The sequence below is a fragment of the Populus alba genome, chromosome 8 (assembly GCF_005239225.2).
Source record: "Populus alba chromosome 8, ASM523922v2, whole genome shotgun sequence".
Taxonomy (NCBI): domain Eukaryota; kingdom Viridiplantae; phylum Streptophyta; class Magnoliopsida; order Malpighiales; family Salicaceae; genus Populus; species Populus alba.
In genome coordinates, this window is record NC_133291.1 from 7,587,817 (window position 1) to 7,606,593 (window position 18,777).

At 35.8% G+C, this 18,777-nt stretch overlaps 2 protein-coding genes across 4 annotated transcripts; both read left to right on the forward strand.

Moving 5' to 3' along the window:
- Positions 1-622: 622 nt before the first annotated feature.
- On the forward strand, positions 623-6,864 carry LOC118040043 (uncharacterized). The gene is made up of 10 exons (XM_073410898.1): positions 623-954; positions 1,079-1,130; positions 1,236-1,432; positions 2,532-2,797; positions 3,201-3,327; positions 5,254-5,302; positions 5,424-5,596; positions 5,678-5,726; positions 6,055-6,254; positions 6,471-6,864. Exons 1-10 carry the CDS (start codon positions 802-804, stop codon positions 6,795-6,797), a joined length of 1,593 nt encoding a protein of 530 aa, XP_073266999.1. The 5' UTR covers positions 623-801; the 3' UTR covers positions 6,798-6,864.
- Positions 6,865-7,089: 225 nt separating this feature from the next.
- On the forward strand, positions 7,090-18,505 carry LOC118039977 (protein CHUP1, chloroplastic). 3 transcript variants are annotated; one of them, XM_035046831.2, is made up of 13 exons: positions 7,090-8,384; positions 9,273-10,193; positions 11,562-11,610; positions 11,699-11,766; positions 11,912-12,171; positions 12,345-12,436; positions 12,541-13,290; positions 13,779-15,101; positions 15,206-15,337; positions 15,732-15,913; positions 16,154-16,265; positions 16,674-16,817; positions 17,020-18,505. In XM_035046831.2, the coding sequence occupies exons 5-13, from the start codon at positions 12,063-12,065 to the stop codon at positions 17,119-17,121; spliced, it is 2,946 nt and encodes a 981-aa protein (XP_034902722.1). In that variant the 5' UTR covers positions 7,090-8,384; positions 9,273-10,193; positions 11,562-11,610; positions 11,699-11,766; positions 11,912-12,062; the 3' UTR covers positions 17,122-18,505. The 3 variants fall into 3 exon arrangements, with proteins under 3 accessions (XP_034902722.1, XP_073266991.1, XP_034902723.1); XM_073410890.1 differs by having other exon boundaries at positions 9,261-10,193; positions 11,562-11,766; XM_035046832.2 differs by lacking the exons at positions 11,562-11,610; positions 11,699-11,766.
- Positions 18,506-18,777: the final 272 nt, after the last annotated feature.

Consider the following 18,777-nt stretch of genomic DNA (forward strand, 5'->3'; position numbering starts at 1 on the left):
TTAAACTAAATAAAAAAAGAGCATGGGGCAACTCAATAAAAAACAAACCATAAAAAATAACAAAACAACCTTCCCTAAAGGATAAAAAAAGGACAAACCTCTTACACTTATCTAATCTTTAAAAATCACAACTCATAAAATCTTAGTTTTAAATTAAATTAAAAAACTCAATTATCAATTAATTTAATTTTAAAATGTGAAATCGATGAAAAACATTATTAAAAAAAGCTTGCAAGAGCAAAAAAAAATTGGGGTTGAATCTAACAGAAAAAAAACCCAAGGAGAATGAAATTTGAAAATAAAAAAAAACATAAAAAAAATATTAATTAAAAGAATAATAATTAAATTTAAAAGATAAAAAAAAATAGAATTAGCAATAATATTCCTACAATGTATAGGGAAATGTGACTTAGAGTAGCAAATTTAGAGAATGTTTGCTTTTGGATTTTAAAAATAATTTTTTTTAAAATAATTTTTTTAAAATTATTATTTATTTTATTTTTAAATCATTTTGATTTTGATTTGCTGATATTAAAAAAAATATTATTTTAATATATTTATAAATAAAAATTATTTTCAAAAGTAATTGCAACATAACATATAACATAGTAACAAATCTCTCTCTCTCTCTCTCTCTCTCTCTCTAATATCATGTCCAAATTTTGTTAAAAACAGGAGGGGAATCCAAGCAAGACATACCTTTGGCCTTTCCTAAAAAAGAAGTAAAAAAGGCATGTCAGTAACCCTATAGATCTGGTACATCGAGCGTCGGCAGAGACTCGTGATACTGAATGTTCAAAAATGGCAGCCCAGGTCTCTCCTTCACTAGCCCCACTTCTCCTCTTTGCAAGAATCTCAGGTCTTTTAGCAGCAGCTTTAGTCATTTCTTGGGCTCTTGTTTTCAAGTCTAGCTTTCTGCCCCAATCTACCTCTCAAGAAGACCTCATTTACGCTGTATGTACTTCCCTCTCTTTCCCCTGTCTCACATTTATTAAAACCAGAAAAAAACAAAAAGAAGAAAAACCTGCATTTCTTGAACTTAAATTGTATGGTTCTCTTTCTTTTCCTTTTTTTACAGGTTCTCCATCCCTTGCTAATGGTGATTGGTTTCATTCTCATCAGTGGAGAAGGTAATTTTGGCATCAATTAACCCAAGAAATGCACTTATGGATAGTAGCTTAATTAGCTTGCTCTTGTTGTTTCCGTTTTCTTCTTCTTTGTTTTGGCGATCTCAGCAATTTTGGTACATAAATGGTTGCCTGGTTCAAGGGGTTTCAAGAAATCAGTGCATTTGTGTCTTCAAGGACTGGCTCTGGCTTGTGGGATTTTTGGGATCTGGACAAAGTTTCATGGTAACGACGGGATTGTGGCAAATTTCTTCAGTTTGCATTCTTGGATGGGTTTAATCTGCATTTCCTTGTTTGGAGCTCAGGTTTTCTTCACTCCTGGTTTTATTTTACTCGTATTTACTATAGTTTGCCGTTTATTTATATTTACTGGGTTAGCATTGCAGATCGATCATTAGTTTTTTTTTTTTTTTGCTTTCTTGTTCATTTGGAAATGGCTATCATTGTGGTGGGGCATGGCTATCATTTTCAAGAAACATCCTAGATAATGCCAGGTCACTGTGGACCCTTACGTGTACATTCTCTTAGTTCAAATGGAGAAGGCAACACAACTATATTATTGATGATTCAATTATTTATCAGTCTAGATATAACCACCATAGTTAATTTTTACTAACCAACGACAAAGCATTGTTTAATTCCTTTCTGGATTTGGATGCTTTTTCAGGGAGAGGCACGTGTCGGGTCATCGTCTTTTTATGCTTCAGGGCTAGGTGGGAGGGACTTAGGCTGTGTTTGTTTTTGGTTCATAATTTTTTTTAAAAAAATGTTAGAACTTTTTTTGTTTTAATTTATTTTTTTATATATAATTTTAAAATATTTTAATGTAATTATGTCAAAAATAAATTTTAAAAAATAAAAAAATATATTATTTTAATATATTTTCATATAAAAAACAGTTAATATCACAATCTCAAAGACTACTTTAATAATTATGGACGACAAGGCAGCTCAATTAGTTTACTTTCTAGGTTTGTTTATTTAATGGTCCCAGCAAGACAGCAAACAAAAACAAATTAGTGCATGTGGGTTTTTCTTTTGATCTTTTAACTTTTTCCTAATTTTCGTTAAAATCAGAGGTCATGACCTGAAAGTGGATTGAAATTTGGGGAAACTGTTTCAAGTTTTGACCAGTTTTTTCCCAGAAAATATTAATAATGCATCAAAAAAATAGATCAATGATTCTTAAGAACAATTGATTAGGGATTGTTTGTCATTGCCGTCTCCATTTCTTAAAAAATGCCGTCGATGGAACCATTGAGGACCCCTTTGCAGGCATTGGAAAAACCATTAGTTAGCTGGCTATCTGACTATTGACCGTGGGCTGCAAGGCTTGTGTCCATGTAAAAAGGAAGTTGGCTATATATCGTGAAATAAACATTCTCTGCTCGTTTCAACGTGCAGTGGTTGATGGGTTTCGTGAGCTTTTGGCATCGAGGGGAAATGCGGACAGCGAGGATAACAGTGTTACCATGGCACATCTTTCTTGGCCTCTACACGTATGGGTTAGCCGTGGCAACAGCAGAGACAGGACTGCTGGAAAAGATTACTTTCTTGCAAACAAAGAAAGACGTGTCGAAACACACTCCAGAATCCATGGTTGTTAACAGTTTAGGACTGAGCTTGGCTTTACTGAGTGGTATTATAATACTAGCTGCGGTCTCTCCCAGGTATCAAAGTTTTCGAAGTGAACTTACGTATTCTGAATCAAAGAAATTGATGACATGATCATATGCTGTGTGCTTTGTGATGTATTATGTATATACAGCAGATTAAGAGCATGTTTTTAATAATTGTGAGGATAATGTCTTGCATCAATTTTCTGATTTTTTGTTTTGCTTTTTTGCTGGAATAGAGTGAAACAATTTGAGCACTTGATTTAAATCATGTGATAGAAGACGGTTAAAGGGAGAGATCTGTAGGAATAGAGTGCAGAAATGCCCTATCTGAACTGCTAGATTTTGGTTTTAGCAAAGAGTAAATTATTCTCAGTTTACGAGTTTCGAATTATGACTTCATCCTTCTTCCCTGACAGTCTATGACCTAATCCTTTAACTTTTGTTGACTAACAAGGGATGGGGTTGTAAAACCTCCACGAAAGATTAGGCGTCCCACGAGGCTCAAATGGACTGGATTCTACGGGGAGGGTGGTTCGATTAAGTCTGGCAAAACAACGAAGGTATTTTGGGATATTTTCAGTGTTTAAGTTAGCAAAAGTGGAGTAAAGAGAATATTAAAAGCCTTGTGTGTGCTGAGCTTAAAATAAATAAATGAGTAACATCCTTTCAATGGAGGACAAACTGGATAGGTGGCCCGTGGTGAAGCTGATTTCTTTGCAACATAAAAAAAATAATGCTGAAAAATGAGATTAGTCGTGGTGCGCGCAAGCTGGTCTGGATACCCGTGTAAAAAAAAATAAAATAATGCTCGGTTCCTGCAAGGGTGTTTTAATGAAAAAAAAATTATATTAATTTTATTATACGATAAAAAAAGCAATGATAATAAATAGATTCAAATTTTAAAAGAAAATGTGATAACATAACCAAAAGATAAAAAAATGTTTGTCAAAAAAAAAAATAAATCATAGAGTTGATTTTTAAAATAACACGATATTAAAGGATACAGAATAAAATAAAAAAAACTGTTAAAGAAAATAAATATCTATTGAAAAAATATAGCTATTAGGAAAATAATTTGTAGGAGCTTAAAAAACTGTGGTTTTGGTTTAAGGGTCAAAAAATAAATTATTATTGGAGATTAAAAGGTTTAGAAAGTATAGACACATTGTCTTGCGTAGGAAAGTGAATTTAAGTTTTCCTCTTGCTTAACCCAATTTTTTATGCGCAAGTTTATCATCCTTTCCATTTGATTACCAGGTTTATCATCTTTTATGCGCAAGTTTATCATAAATTACTATATAAATATTGGGAAAAAAATCTTGTTTTTTTAATTTGAAATTAAAAATTTAATAGGTTTTAAATATTTTAATTTAAAAATAAGAAAATGTTATCTTTTCAACGTGAAATAAAAAATCTTATAAGATAATTTCTCAAAATATATTAAATTATATTATTTACAGCATGATTTTCTCTGATTCTAAACTTACCATTTACAAATAAGAGTACAAAGTCAATTTTAAAATCTTCATATAAATGGCATTTTGTTACACCATATAATAACAGAAAAGTTCCGAGCACACATTAGTTGCTGTTAAATGTCTACCGTATAAATAAAACTTAACTTCCATCAATACCAACCTAACTTCCATCTGATAATCTTCTGAGCACATTTTAGTTGACGTTAGTTTTTCATTTTATTATTATTTGTTAATTAGACTCATCAAGCACTACTTTGGCTTTATTTGAACGTTTATTTACATGTTTACTGAATTTTGACATCTTAGCAGCACGTGGAAAGAAAAATTTACTCGAGAACAAAAAATTGCAATTTGTTCTCTCTTAGCTGATTATTATTTATATACTGGAGTAAATTACAAACCAGTCCTTGTATTTCTACTACTTAAAACATTCAATCCTTTTAGTCTTGAAAATAATTAACCGATCTTTTCATCATACTCAACCGTCAAGTTGGTAACGAAAACTAACGGAAAGATATATTCCATCTCAACATTTCACAAACAAAAGATTATCAGATGGACTCAGTTATAAGACAAATTGAACAATACAAAAGTTATTTAATTATTTTCGCATTAGATGGAAAAGTTCTATTTTGTTAGTGTGGTTGTGATTGTTTTTTAAAATATTTTTTATTTCTAAAATAATTAAAATAATATATTTTTATTTTTTTAAAATTATTTTTGAGATCAGCACATTAAAACGTTATAAAACATAAAAAAATATTAATTTCTAACAATTTTTTTTTTAAATTTTTTTTAAAAAAAACATGTTAGTCCGGATTTTCAAATGATCTCAAATATACATAGCATTTCAACTGGAGTTTTTCTAAAATTTAAAATATACATTTTTATTTAAGATTATTTTTTAATATTTTTTTAATGTATTAATATTAAAATTTTTTTTTAAATAAATAAATTATTTTAATATATTTAAAAATAAAAACTACTTTTCACTGCTACTATCTTAAACATCCCCTTCTGTACTTGTAGGAAAGGAAAAGTCTTCGTTTAGTGAAACGGCAACCAAGCGATGGGTTTGGTAAGAGATCCCTACACGGTCAAGTCGCCCGCCCGCCCGCCCACTAAGGACTTAGAAGTAAATCCAGCTGGCTGCTATCGAGATAAAAATGGAGCGGGCCGCCATTCCTATGAATCTGGATGATCGAAAAGAGTGACTGCAGAAAAAATGGATGTTCCGGTGATTAGATTTCCGACTATAACTATGATGGTGAGAGTAATCGGAGTGTTGGTGGCTGCCTTCGTTCTAATTTGGACCTTCCATTTCAGAGGAGGCTTGGCTCTTTCATCTGATAACAAAAGCCTCATCTTCAATGTAAAAAAAACCCTAAAATTCTACTCTCAATCAGCTATTGTCTTCTTAATTTTGGTATTCTAATAGCCTTGCTCCTCACAGGTGCATCCTGTTCTTCTGGTGATTGGTCTTGTTCTCTTGAATGGTGAAGGTAATTCCTTTTACTCATTTACTTTTTTTTTTTACTGAGAATAATTATTTCAATTCCATAGCTTGTTAATATTTAATGTAGAAATAGCTTGATTTGGATGAATATGTTCTCCTTTCTTTATGGATCTCACGGAATGGCGCGAAAGGATCTGTATGCGGACCCAACTAGTGAAGGGATAAGGCTATGTTGAATCGTTGTCGTTGTTGTTGAACGTAAACAAATGCTGATAGATTTTAGGTGTTCTAGAAGTTAGAAATGGTAAGAATTGTTTGCTTGAATGTGGAAAAATAGGCAGTTGGAGAAATGTAACATGGGTTGCTTGGTGCAGCGATGCTAGCTTACAAGACTGTATCAGGAACTAAAAGTTTCAGAAAGATAGTGCATCTGACAATGCAATCTATGGCATTTTGTTTAAGCATAATAGGAGTCTGGGCTGCTTATAAGTTCCACAGTGAGAAGGGTGTTGATCATTTCTACACTCTGCATTCATGGCTGGGCTTAACTTGTTTATTCCTCTTTGGTACTCAGGTTTGCTCTCTCTCTCCCCTCCCTCTTTGTTTTTGAATAGCTTCATGGGTCATGCTGGACCAGTTATATATAGTAGCACAACCATTTGTGCAGATAGCATGCCTTGGAAGGTTATCCAGTGCCTTTTTTTGGTTCTTCTTGTTGAGTGTCAAGAACCCCGGACATATATATATATATATATTTTAACTTCTTATGATTTTGCTTGTCTCCGTACAGTGGGCTGCTGGCTTTTACACGTTTTGGTATCCTGGTGGTTCAATAAACAGTAGAGCTGCTCTACTTCCCTGGCATGTTTTCTTGGGGATTTATATATATGCACTTGCTGTTGCTACTACTGCCACAGGAATTCTAGAGAAAGCTACATTCTTGCAAGTCCACAACATAACATCGCCCTACTCCACTGAGGCATATTTGGTGAATTCCCTGGGTATGCTGGTTGTTGTTCTTGGTGGTTGTGTAATACTTGCAATAGTTACACCTATGAGTGCTAAAGGTGATGCTTTTAGAACACAAGAGTATCATATGCAATATCCTTCTGTGTAATTACAGACAAGTGTTATTGTTGTAGAATGATTCTTTCAAGAGTGACTTTGGTCTGTTTAGCGGAGAATCTTTGCTGGCCAGCCATTTTGGTGTGTTTGTTGGAAGGTTAAATGAATCTGAAAAATAAGAGCATGTTGATGAGGTTACTGAAAACGTTTATTGCAAAAGGTCTTCTAAGCCAATGATAAGCCAACTCTGACCCTGGCTGAGAAGTCTCTGTGCAGACCATTAATGGCCTCTTCCTCCTAGTACAAGACTACAGGTTCAAGCAGTTGGGACGGGGTCCCTTTGAAGGAGAGTTCAGTGGGTCGTATACTTTGTTTTTTCCTACCTCACTGTTTGTCGCTCATTTATATTTTGTCACTTAAACTCCTTTACTTAATGAATGGACGGTGTTCCATGCTTAGGCAAACAACAAATATAGCACGGGTAAAAAAAAATTAATTGTCTTTTTATTTTTTATTTTTTTTAATCTCCCTGTCAATTGAATCACCCTTAAGTCGAGGCCACTGAGAAAAAACCATCAAGCAATTCCTTAATTACAATAACACCATTTGGCAATGTGGATGAACAAGTGCCCGCCCACAATGCAACCGAGGGAAGAGCAACGGCAACAGCATAATTATCCTATAATCTATATTATTATTCAATACTATTAACTTCTCATTTTAGTAAAGCTTAATATAAGCAAATCATAATCTTAATATATTCAATCAATCAGGTTCTTCTCTCTCTCTCTCACTCTGGTGTTTTTTTTTTCCCTCGCTGCTTGAGAAAGAGCAATCTGCATTAGTAAAGCTTCTGCTGATATCTTATTTCTGTGAGTGCCAGTTATTTTTTTAGCTTTCATTTTTTTTAGAAAAAACAAGAAACGACAATTAGGCCAAAAGGGGCCTTAGGGTTGCATTGTGAGTTTTAGAATGCTGCCACCATGCAGAAAATGAAATATTAGGCCTGTGCCAATCTTGTGGGATTGGGAGTCGAGCAATTTCAAAGGAAATGTTCATGTCATAGAATTGCATATGAAGATTATGATTCCATGGTTAAATTTGCACAGGACAGAGCAGGCGGTTTTAGCCAAATAAACCTCTAACAAAGGCACAGGCGGCAGTTGCTCTGACAAGTGGCAGGATGTCTGATATAGTTTACAATGAAATAGTGAGGCTGGAAGCTGAGAAGTTATTAAGGGAAGCTTCAATGGAAGAAATTAGGAATGAATTTCTTGAGAGGAGATATAAAAAGGTTTTGGAATGAGAAGATGAATGAAGAAAAAATTCAAGGTCTTGAGGTTGAGAAGCATTATATTGCCATTTTAATGATTTGGAAGAGGAGAAAATTGTACAGGTGAAAACTTACGAGGAGTATTTGAAGGAGAAGGCTGCTATGGATTGTCAAAGGCAACTACTGCTCCGTCTCAAGGAAAAGGTTGATGGGGTGTCAGAAAGGCTTGCATCTGAGAGGTCTGTGTATGTGGCCAAGCAGTGTAATCTGCAGGAATTCCTTAGTGAATTACAATTGAAGCAGGGAAGGATGCTTGATACAATATCTATACTGGAAAGCTGAAATTGAAGCTCTTTGAATCCTCAGGTAAGGATTACAATTCAGAGTCTTTGTCTGGATCAACTTTTTACTAACTTGTTCCATGGCTTTCATAATAATTTGCTGAACCTGTGGTATTTACTTGATTTATAGTTGATATTTTTAATGTAGAACTAGTTTCTCTACAAATGGATGAATCAAAGCTATCATTGTATATTATCAATTTGGTTTTTTTCAATTTAGAATTTGCTCTGTTAGTGTGAGAAGTAATGGCATCTATGATAAATTGGAATCCTGCTTCCTATCATGTCATGCAGAGCTAGAAGTAGATGTCTAGAAAATCTATTGATGTTACTCGTAAACATACATAACTTGTTCTCTACCATTTCAAACAATCATCAGTTCCTGACCTTATCTGATGTCCGTTACATTTTGGATCTGATGCAATATTTCATGAACTACAATTTTCTTAATTGAATCAATTGATATATTTTGGGATAGCATAATTAGCACTATATGAACTTTTTTTTTTTTTGGTATTGTGAGTGTTGAGAGCGCTGCATGGATTTAGAAGGTAGATGCTTTGTCTTGTTGTTTTGCTCTGAGTGCTTCACTCTATGTTCAAAATAGAGCATGCTCTAGAGTATACTGTCTAATTAGCAAAGTTCATAGATCTACTTTGAATTTAATATGGCAATTCACTTGACTTTCCATACCTTCTGAGCATGTATTCTGCTCTAGAGTGGACAATCAGTTTGATATATAAAAAAGAAAAAAAAGAGAGTGGACAATCAGTTTTATTTGAAGCTGAGGCATTATCCTACTTCATTTATACTGCTGGAACCTTATTATTCAAGGAGAAGTAAATGTTAAAATTCTGATATTTTTTAATGGTTCTCTATTTCTAATTAGTAATTACTGAAGCAATTACTGCAGGTCTTGGGTGGAAGATGAGGCAAGGAAAAGCCAAGGCCGAGCTAGGCGAAGGTGGAAATGGGACAATCAAGCCTGATTATAACAACGCTTGAGCAGAACTATCCAATAACTGCCGCCTCTTTTCCCCATGGATGGCTATAAAAGATACCGTGGATGTGAAATTGGATTGGTGAACTGTGATGTGGGGGATTTTGGTTTCTGTCCTTATTTGTAATATAGTCATCATTTATGCTGGGACAGGCTCTGTTTCTACTTTGTCCATTCATTGACTGTTCTTGATGAATGAATGTATTCTTGATTTGATGTTTGGAATACCAATCGAAACAGAAGGTTTTGTTTTCGTCCACGATGTTCATCTGAAGATTTTTGAGAAACAAGTTTTCATGTTACATCTCTAGTTGTCGGTCCTGACCTCCATGTTACAATTAGTAATGTGCCATAGAAAATTTCAAACGAAATCTTTGAGTTGAAGATTAAGCCATAAGATTAAGCACTCCTTTATGCAAATGCTATAATTACATGAAGAAAGTAAACATCAGGATCAGAGCTTACTTAGTGCTCTGGTTGTGCAAGGCTTCACGTACTAGTCAATTTATCCCAAGCATGCTCACTGAGAAGGAGAGTGAGGGCAAACCGCTACATAAAGCTCAAGTGATTAACGCATCAAGTTAGGGCAAACCAGTAATTTGGGAAGAATGAGTGCTTTTGTGTGACTTACTGAGCCCAAAGCTTTCAAAAAAGTCATTGCCGCCCAGGCACTTGAGTTGGCGCTGCAAGCTATCTACCCCACTTTCCCTTGTCTATCAAATAGTGCTTCCATCATAAGCCAAGATTTGAGGTTCAAATGGAGCTTCGCTCATGCTCAACCCTTCAGTATTCAGACATGCTTTGGCTCCAGTATTTCTTCACGACACATACCTGGTATGCCTTCTTTTATCTTGCCATAAATTTTGTTTTTTCGTCTGTAAATGTAGTTTGTTGTCATATCAGCAAATGGGTCAGTCCTTGCTGATTTTTTGAAAAGTTGAGGACAATCTTTGCTTTTGTTCGTGTTAGGAACAGACTACCTAATGTTCTGGTATGTGGTGCCTGAAACGACCCATATGCTTATGATTAATTAGCTATAATTTCAGCAGAGCGCTAAAAGAGAAACAAAAATAATGAGAGCCCATAGTCACTGAATTGGTTTTGGACGATATAATTTGGCTGCTACTGTGCAAGTGTAACCAGAGGTAACCACTCATTTTTCAAGACCCAGAAAAGGATCTTAATTCGTGTGTTTTTGTTTCGCTTCGTTGATTTATTTTTTTGAGCAGTTTACACAAATAAACTCCTCGGCCTACAATATATATTGAGGGGTGCTAGTGTTTCTGTCTGCTTCTGAATTTTCCAGCGCACTCTCGTGATAGATTAACTCATGTTTTGTTGGATTTGAAGAATGCGTATAGATTATTTTGTCAAGATGATGAGAAAGCAAAGATTGTTTTATCATGATGTTATTATGTGACCTTATCATATCTTAGGAGTTTCCTTCAAATATGCCATCCTAAAAATCCAAAAGATAGAAGAAGGTCTGACGAACACATGAATTTCACCAAATAAACCCAAATTCTCAAGTTAGAGATGAGAAATTCTAGACAAAAGCCAAAAAGGGCAATCATGTGAAATGAGCAATCAATCACCAAAAAGTTCGCCTCCTAACTTTTTTATATGCTTGGCTTTCTTCTTACACATGCTCCTGTCCATTAAGCAAACAGCCGGGAATTAAATTTCAGCCTTACAGCCTTACTTGCCTCCACAAACCCACTTTTCTATTTTCCTTTCATCTTGATCCCTTTCCTTAAATCAAAATTTTACTTTCTGCCAACAAATGATCCAATTGCTAGGAAGCATGGCATTATCTGGGGAGGACCCATCTTTCTTAAATCACACCAGTTAAGCTGTGGCCACTCTTCCAATGAAAATGAATACCCAGAAAAAGGTTAAGGTCAATCAGATATCTAAAGTCTACTAATAGTTTGATCTTTGAGATCTGATCAACTAGAGATTAATATTTATCTGCTAGATAGGGTTCCAGTGGGACACCTAAGCATTAGCTACTATTAACAGCCAACAGAATCATTTATTAGGACTTTAGGAGGCATAAAATAAAAGACCAGACAGTCCACTCTTAAGTATAACTTTTTATTTTTACTTGCTCAACAGTTACTTGGGATACACGGGTATGAAAATAGACACCAGAGGTGCTTAAGTTGTTGCTTAAAAATTACAGTATCTTTTCTCTTTCAGGTTGCTTTCTGGTTTTCTTTAACTCTATACATTCCTATGAAACAAAATGGTAAGATGATATATCTACCAAATTTTTGCAATTTGTAAACAACCTTCTGGAGCAAACTGGCCACTGGTTATTTTGGTGGTTTCTGTAGCTCTTAGCAAGACGGTTGGAATTCTGCTACCAGGAATTCTTCGTGGATAAGCAAGTCGTTCTTGAGAGGTCTGTAAACCTGTTAAGATGATAACGCAGACTTTCCTAGAAACTAATAGATGAAGTCATTGAATTTGCATATGATTATAGGTTTTCTAATCTAGGTTTTATACAGGCTTTGGTATTTCTTATTAAGCTCAATTGGCTGTTACAGATTCTGGATAGCTCTTGGTGCATTTCCAGGGCCATGATGGCTTGAATTTTCAGTTATGGAGATAAGGAGACATGGGTGGAGAGTTGTTTTGGGATTGGTTTATTTCTATAGATGAGTGGAAGGTTAGGATTCTGCTACTAATAATACCTACATGATAGTCAGGTTAGGCTTCTTGGTTGCTGCTTCAATTGCAGCCTTTACAGTTAAACAGCTTAATGTAAAAACTGCAAAGTCATCAGACTCTTCAGCTAAGCGTTCAGGTAACAAATTCTACAAGATATATTCATGACTACATATTTTATCAGAAGCAGCGAGAGCATCCTATAAATAGTTTATGTAGATCGCAAACTTTCTTAAAAGTCTTGTTTGCTGTGCTGTTATGCTTATGTGCTTCTTGCCATTTTTTGGTTCCTCTGGTCGAATTGAAACTCAGAAAATGGTGAAGCAAGCTTTAAGCAACATCAAGTCAAAGAAGATGACAAACAGCATTTTACACATGCTGATGATAGCTTCAAAGAGAAAGATGTAAGTATATACAGTAACATCAATTTTGTATCTCAATCACGACCACATATGTGAGGTACTGTTTTCATCATTTATTTTGAATTAATGTGAAATATACATTGCAGGTGGAAGAAGAAGAAGAAGAAGAGGTTAAATTGATTAGTAGCATTTTTGACCGGGCTCAAGGTACTTCACCTAGTATGGAAGACGGGGATATTTTACCTCAATTTGAAGATCTTTTGTCTGGGGAAATGGATCATCCATTACATGGGGAAAAGTTTGACAAGGCAGAGAAAGACATGATTTATGAAACTGAGATGGAAAACAATGCAAGTGAACTGGAATGCTTGCGCAACCTAGTAAAAGAATTGGAGGAGAGAGAGGTGAAGCTTGAAGATGAATTGCTCGAGTACTATGGGCTGAAGGAGCAGGAATCAGACATTGTCGAATTACAAAGGCAGCTCAAAATTAAGACAGTTGAGATTGACACGCTTAATATTACCATCAACTCCCTGCAAGCTGAGAGGAAGAAGCTTCAAGAAGAGATTTTGCTGGGAGCTTCAGCCAAGAAGGAATTGGAACCGTCAAGGAACAAGATAAAGGAGCTGCAGAGGCAAATTCAGCTTAATGCTAACCAGACAAAGGGCCAGTTATTATTGCTCAAACAACAGGTTTCTGGTCTTCAGTCGAGAGAACAAGAAGCCATGAAAAAAGATGCAGAGGCTGAAAAGAGGCTGAAAGCTGCGAAAGAGTTGGAGGTTGAAGTTGTGGAACTTAAGAGGAAGAACAAAGAACTTCAGCATGAAAAGAGAGAGTTGACTATTAAGCTGGGTGCTGCTGAAGCTAAAGTAGCGTCCCTCTCCAATATGACAGAGGTAAGAAACATGGTTTTCGCCCAAGATGTTAGGCACATTCCCGAGGTTTCTTTCTTTTTTCCTCAGCCTATTTAGATGGTGATTGGTGGCATAATATTTAAATTCAGATTGCAGCTCTTTCATTTATTATGAGAGATATACTGTCATCAATGCAACATGTTTCCTTTCAAGAATGAGTTCAGCAGGTGCAAAATTACTTTGGAGAATTAAGGAACAATCAGACATGCTTGCCTTTGTAGTTTACACCTTTTTCTATAGTAGCTGTTGCACAGTGAAGTATACCTAGTTTCAGCAAGATTGAGATGTTAAATAGGACTAAGTACATACAGACTTACAGATATCTAATAAATTCTTAATTATAATATAGTTCAACAAAATAAGTAGGGAGGAATGGTTAAATTTTTCTTTTGTATCATAACATGTCATGTGAGTTTGTGTATGCAATCATTTAATTTGTTCTTGTTGTGATTTGTCTATTGGTGTTGCAGATAGAAATGGTTGCGAAGGTAAGAGAGGAGGCCAACAATTTAAGGCACACAAAAGAAGACCTGCTAAAACAAGTGGAAGGACTTCAACTGAACAGGTTTAGTGAAGTTGAAGAGCTAGTGTATCTTCGTTGGGTCAATGCATGCTTGAGGTATGAGCTCCGGAACTACCACTCACCTTCAGGAAAAGTTTCAGCTCGTGATCTCAATAAAAGTCTGAGCCCCAAGTCCCAGGAGAGGGCTAAACAACTATTGTTAGAATATGCTGGGTCAGAACAAGGACAAGGAGACACAGATCTTGAAAGCAACTATTCTCACCCGTCTTCTCCTGGAAGTGAGGACTTTGACAATACTTCCATTGACAGTTCCTTTAGCAGATACAGTTTCAGTAAAAAACCTAGTTTAATTAAAAAACTGAAGAAATGGGGCAGAAGCAAAGATGATTCAAGTTCCTTTTCATTGCCATCCAGATCCTTCTCGGGAGGATCTCCAAGCAGGACTAGCATGGGCCACCGACCAAGGGGTCCATTGGAAACCTTGATGCTAAGGAATGCAGGTGATACTGTAGCCATCACTTCGTTTGGGAAGATGGAGCAGGATGCTTCTGACTCTCCTGGTGACTCACTAAATTCTGTCGCTTCATCTTTCCAAGTAATGTCTAAATCAGTGGGAGGAGTTTTAGATGGAAAGTATCCTGCGTATAAAGATAGACACAAGTTGGCGTTAGAAAGGGAGAAGCATGTCAAGGAAAAGGCAGAACAAGCGAGAGCAGCAAGGTTTGGTGACAGTTCAAATTTTGATTTTGGAACAAAGGGGAAGAGAGATAAACCTGTAACTTTGCCAGTAGAACTTTCCCAATTAAAAGAGAAACCAGTTGCCTCTGGTGGGTCAAATTACCAATCTAATGATGGTAAGGATGTTGATTCTCAGATAATAAGCAAGATGAAACTTGCCCACATTGAGAAGAGGCCTCCTAAGGTGCCTCGGCCTCCTCCAAAACCATCTGCTGGCGTTCCAGTTGCTACAAATTTTAATCCTTCAGGCAGAGTGCCACCTCCACCACCACCTCCTCCAGGTGCACCGCCGCCGCCTCTACTGCCTGGAGGACTGCCTCATCCACCCCCTACTCCTGGAAGCTTGCCAAAAGGAGCAGGAAGTGGTGATAAAGTTCACCGGGCTCCGGAACTAGTTGAGTTTTATCAGACTTTGATGAAACGTGAGGCAAAGAAGGATACATTATCTTTGATTTCTTCAACATCTAATATAACAGATGCTCGCAGCAACATGATTGGGGAAATCGAGAACAGATCATCCTTCCTGTTGGCTGTGCGTTAAATATTTGCCTGTACTTTCATTTACCTTCTTATTCTGCTCGTAAAATAGCTTCACTGCTCTGATCGATAGTGTGAAATTGCATGTGCTGGATCCAGGTAAAAGCTGATGTTGAAACTCAAGGTGATTTCGTCCAGTCATTGGCAACTGAAGTTCGAGCAGCTTCCTTCTCCAACATAGATGACTTGGTGGCCTTTGTAAACTGGCTCGATGAGGAATTATCTTTCTTGGTATGTCCTTACTTCCTAATGCCAAAGATTTGGTTGTTATATATTAGAGCTAATGACTGCTTAAGATAAAAAAGGGAAGAGGTATCTCATTTAGCTCAAGGGCAAAGATATTTTCAGGAAATATGGAACATATATGCATGCCACAATCAGATCATCATGCCGACACCTTCATCATATAACTTTCAATATTATTGCCCCACTTAGAATTGTACTTCAGCCAATAACTTAATCTCCAGAAAATCTATGAACTTTTTGTTTCCTTCAGTGCTTCAACTGGCACAGTAGAAGCATAGAGAGAAACTTCACCTGACATATAATTTCAAACGTGATTTTTCCTTGGCTGCTAGGTTATTTTCTGAGACTCTGAACATAACTTCTTTTTTTATTTCTTTAGGTTGATGAACGAGCAGTTCTCAAGCACTTCGACTGGCCTGAAAGTAAAGCTGATGCATTGAGAGAAGCAGCTTTTGAGTACCAGGATCTCATGAAATTGGAGAAGCAAGTAACCTCTTTTGCTGATGATCCCATCCTCCCATGTGAAGCTGCTTTAAAAAGGATGTTCAAATTGCTCGAAAAGTATGTACAATCTTCTTCCCATGCTTGTTAATTCAATAGATTATAGCACTCTGGGGAGAAGTGAAACTTACTACTTACTACTATATTGTGTATGGAGTTTCAAATTCTTAACTCTAATTGTAGTCTCCTAGGAATTATAGTGTTGGCCTGATACCTTCTAACATAATGAACTGTTGCGACATAGTTTATTATTTCAAATTGCTTGATTTTCTGTCTTATTTTTCTTCTACTTTTTGCCAGAGTGGAAAACAGTGTATATGCTCTATTACGTACGAGGGACATGGCTGTTTCACGATACAAGGAGTTGGGGATCCCAGCTAATTGGTTATTAGATTCAGGAGTTGTTGGCAAGGTATGCTTAAAACGTGAGGACATAATTTTGATTCATTTTCATATATGGAATTAGTTCTGAAACCTTTGTTTGGATTTCCATCTTTGGCTCATGGAATGTACCATTTTATCAATAATTTCATATCTAACCAGTTATAGCATATTTATCAGTGGATAGATATGATGAACAAGGTCATGAGAAATTCTTCCATGCCTATGATTCATCAAGATGCATTTACCCCACATTTTGTCTTGGTTAAATGACCTTGAAGACAGCTTTATCTTTTTAGCAATGGATACAAAATTTAGTCATGATACAAGAATAATTCATGTTTGCAAGACGTATCTTAAAAAATGCAGATCATTCAAGGGAAAAACTTCCATTATTTCAAAAATAAAAGTTGGTCTTATAACATCTTTCTTGTTGCAGATCAAGCTCTCATCAGTGCAGTTGGCAAGAAAGTACATGAAGCGTGTTGCATCAGAACTTGATGCAATGAGCGGACCTGAAAAAGAACCAAACAGAGAGTTTTGGGTACTGCAAGGGGTTCGTTTCGCTTTTCGTGTTCATCAGGTATATTTTATCTCCATGATGTTAAATTTGAACACTCAAGTGCAAATCATCAAGATGGTGATTGGACGAACACTTTATGGTACTGCCAGGGTAGTTGCAAATTCTCTCTGGTGTCTATATTTCCATAGAATCTAATTACAAGTTAACCTTGAAACTTTGAAACAAATTATCAATTTGTCTCTTGATGTGGACCTATTTCCAGTTTGCTGGAGGCTTCGATGCAGAGAGCATGAAAGCTTTTGAAGAGCTGAGGAGCCGTGTAAGTTCACAAATGGGAGAAGAGAATAAGACGGGAGGATCATAATTTTTCCCTCAAGTCTTTCTGTTGTATATTGCGTCCTCTCATTTCATGTCTTCATGGAACATCATATAGATTGGATATTGTAGATAAAATCAATCCAGTTTGAGCCAACAAAGGGAAAGTTAATTTATACAAGGAAATATTTATACATTTTCTTGTCCTTTGGTTCCCTGTTTGCTTATGCGTGCTTAGTTTGGGTAACACAAATGCAAGAAGAAAATGGATTTCAGGTAGCATAGCGTTGATGAGATGCTATAAAGTCGACATGGGACTGAATAGCTGGAATCCTGTAAACAAGGATTTTGTGATTGTTCAAAACATTGTCAATTATCACAGTTTCAACCTCACCTTGTTACAGAAACTTGAAACTTGAAATATAAAAGAGCATCAGAAGTTATCCTGGGAATTAGACTTGTCTGGTTCGATGTTCAGTCAAGAAGTAAGGGAGTAGTATTTGCTAATGGTTTCCCAGTCGACTCAATTTGTTAAATTTTGAAATAATATATTTTAAAATTTATTTTTGATATCAATATATTAAAATAATTTAAAATTATATAAAAACATAAAAACTAATTGTTTCCAAAAACATTTTTAAAACTAAAAAAAAATAAAAAAGCTATTTTTAAAATTAAAAAACGCTGCTCCTAAAACTATTGATGCACATTTTCATGAGGTCACGGGACACAATGTGCAATGGTTGTTAGGTAAAGAGAAATAATCAGATTTATTCTGAGGGTAAATGACGACGAACCAACAACCAGCATCAGACGCTACCTTCTTTCTTTTATATTATAGAAGATCAGCTTCAATCTTGGGCAGACAAGAATGAAAGAAAGCAAATAATAACTGGTAGCCATTGAAGTCCCACCTTCGCACTGTGATTACGAGACTTCTGTCAACGAACTTTGCTCCTCCTACCTTACCTTGAATTTTTGTCGCGAAACAGATTACACGTCTCTGGTCCCCTGCTTCAGCCACCAATTCAGATCCTCCCCTACACTGCATTTATCACAAAAGCATAAAAAATGACTTCGATTTTACTAGAGAAACTGCACTAGACAAAAAGGCAGCACAAAGATCCATCTGCAGTATCCCACCAAAAATACAGGATACAGTGCTGGTGATGCCTAAAGCAGTGAGTTGAGGAAAATTGTCGCCTTGAAACAATGAATTCATGCTTCTCGCTACTTGCGCATTAATTTGAAATGTACAAAAAAGGATCTTCTTAGACCTTTAAAGGCTCGTGACTTTTATTCAAGGCGCCAATCAAATTTGCTAACTACAATCTCAGAACTGATATAAATTCAATTTACAAAACTAATTTCAGATTATTATCACTCATAAATTTGCAGAGTTAAATTGATGGTTAATCAAAGATGGGATTTTTTTGAAAAAAAGAAAAGAAAAGAAAAGAAACTAAGAGATCAACCCTTCCTAGGAGTTCATTTTCAGTATCCTCTTTACAATGACTTGAAAGCCAGAATAACCTACTATTTGTGGAAGTGCATTAAGCTACTTGTGTCTCCCTTGGAATGATTTTCCCAGGCATGTGCGTATCTTTTTTATCTAATATCAAGGCCTAAAAGAACTGCCATTGTAGAAAACACCTTCTGAGCTGCGATAAAAGATTACAAAAAGACCTTCCAAACTACGATACGG

Excerpts from the sequence above, each read along its gene's own strand:
- LOC118040043 (XM_073410898.1), top strand. The coding sequence starts at position 802 with ATGGCAGCCCAGGTCTCTCCTTCACTAGCCCCACTTCTCCTCTTTGCA. Across the intron at positions 3,328-5,253 it reads TATTTTGGGATATTTTCAGT|GAAAGGAAAAGTCTTCGTTT; the intron begins GTTTAAGTTAGC and ends CTGTACTTGTAG. Across the intron at positions 6,255-6,470 it reads TATTCCTCTTTGGTACTCAG|TGGGCTGCTGGCTTTTACAC; the intron begins GTTTGCTCTCTC and ends GTCTCCGTACAG.
- LOC118039977 (XM_073410890.1), top strand. The coding sequence starts at position 12,063 with ATGATAGTCAGGTTAGGCTTCTTGGTTGCTGCTTCAATTGCAGCCTTT. Across the intron at positions 12,437-12,540 it reads ATAGCTTCAAAGAGAAAGAT|GTGGAAGAAGAAGAAGAAGA; the intron begins GTAAGTATATAC and ends TATACATTGCAG. Across the intron at positions 15,338-15,731 it reads ATGAGGAATTATCTTTCTTG|GTTGATGAACGAGCAGTTCT; the intron begins GTATGTCCTTAC and ends TTATTTCTTTAG.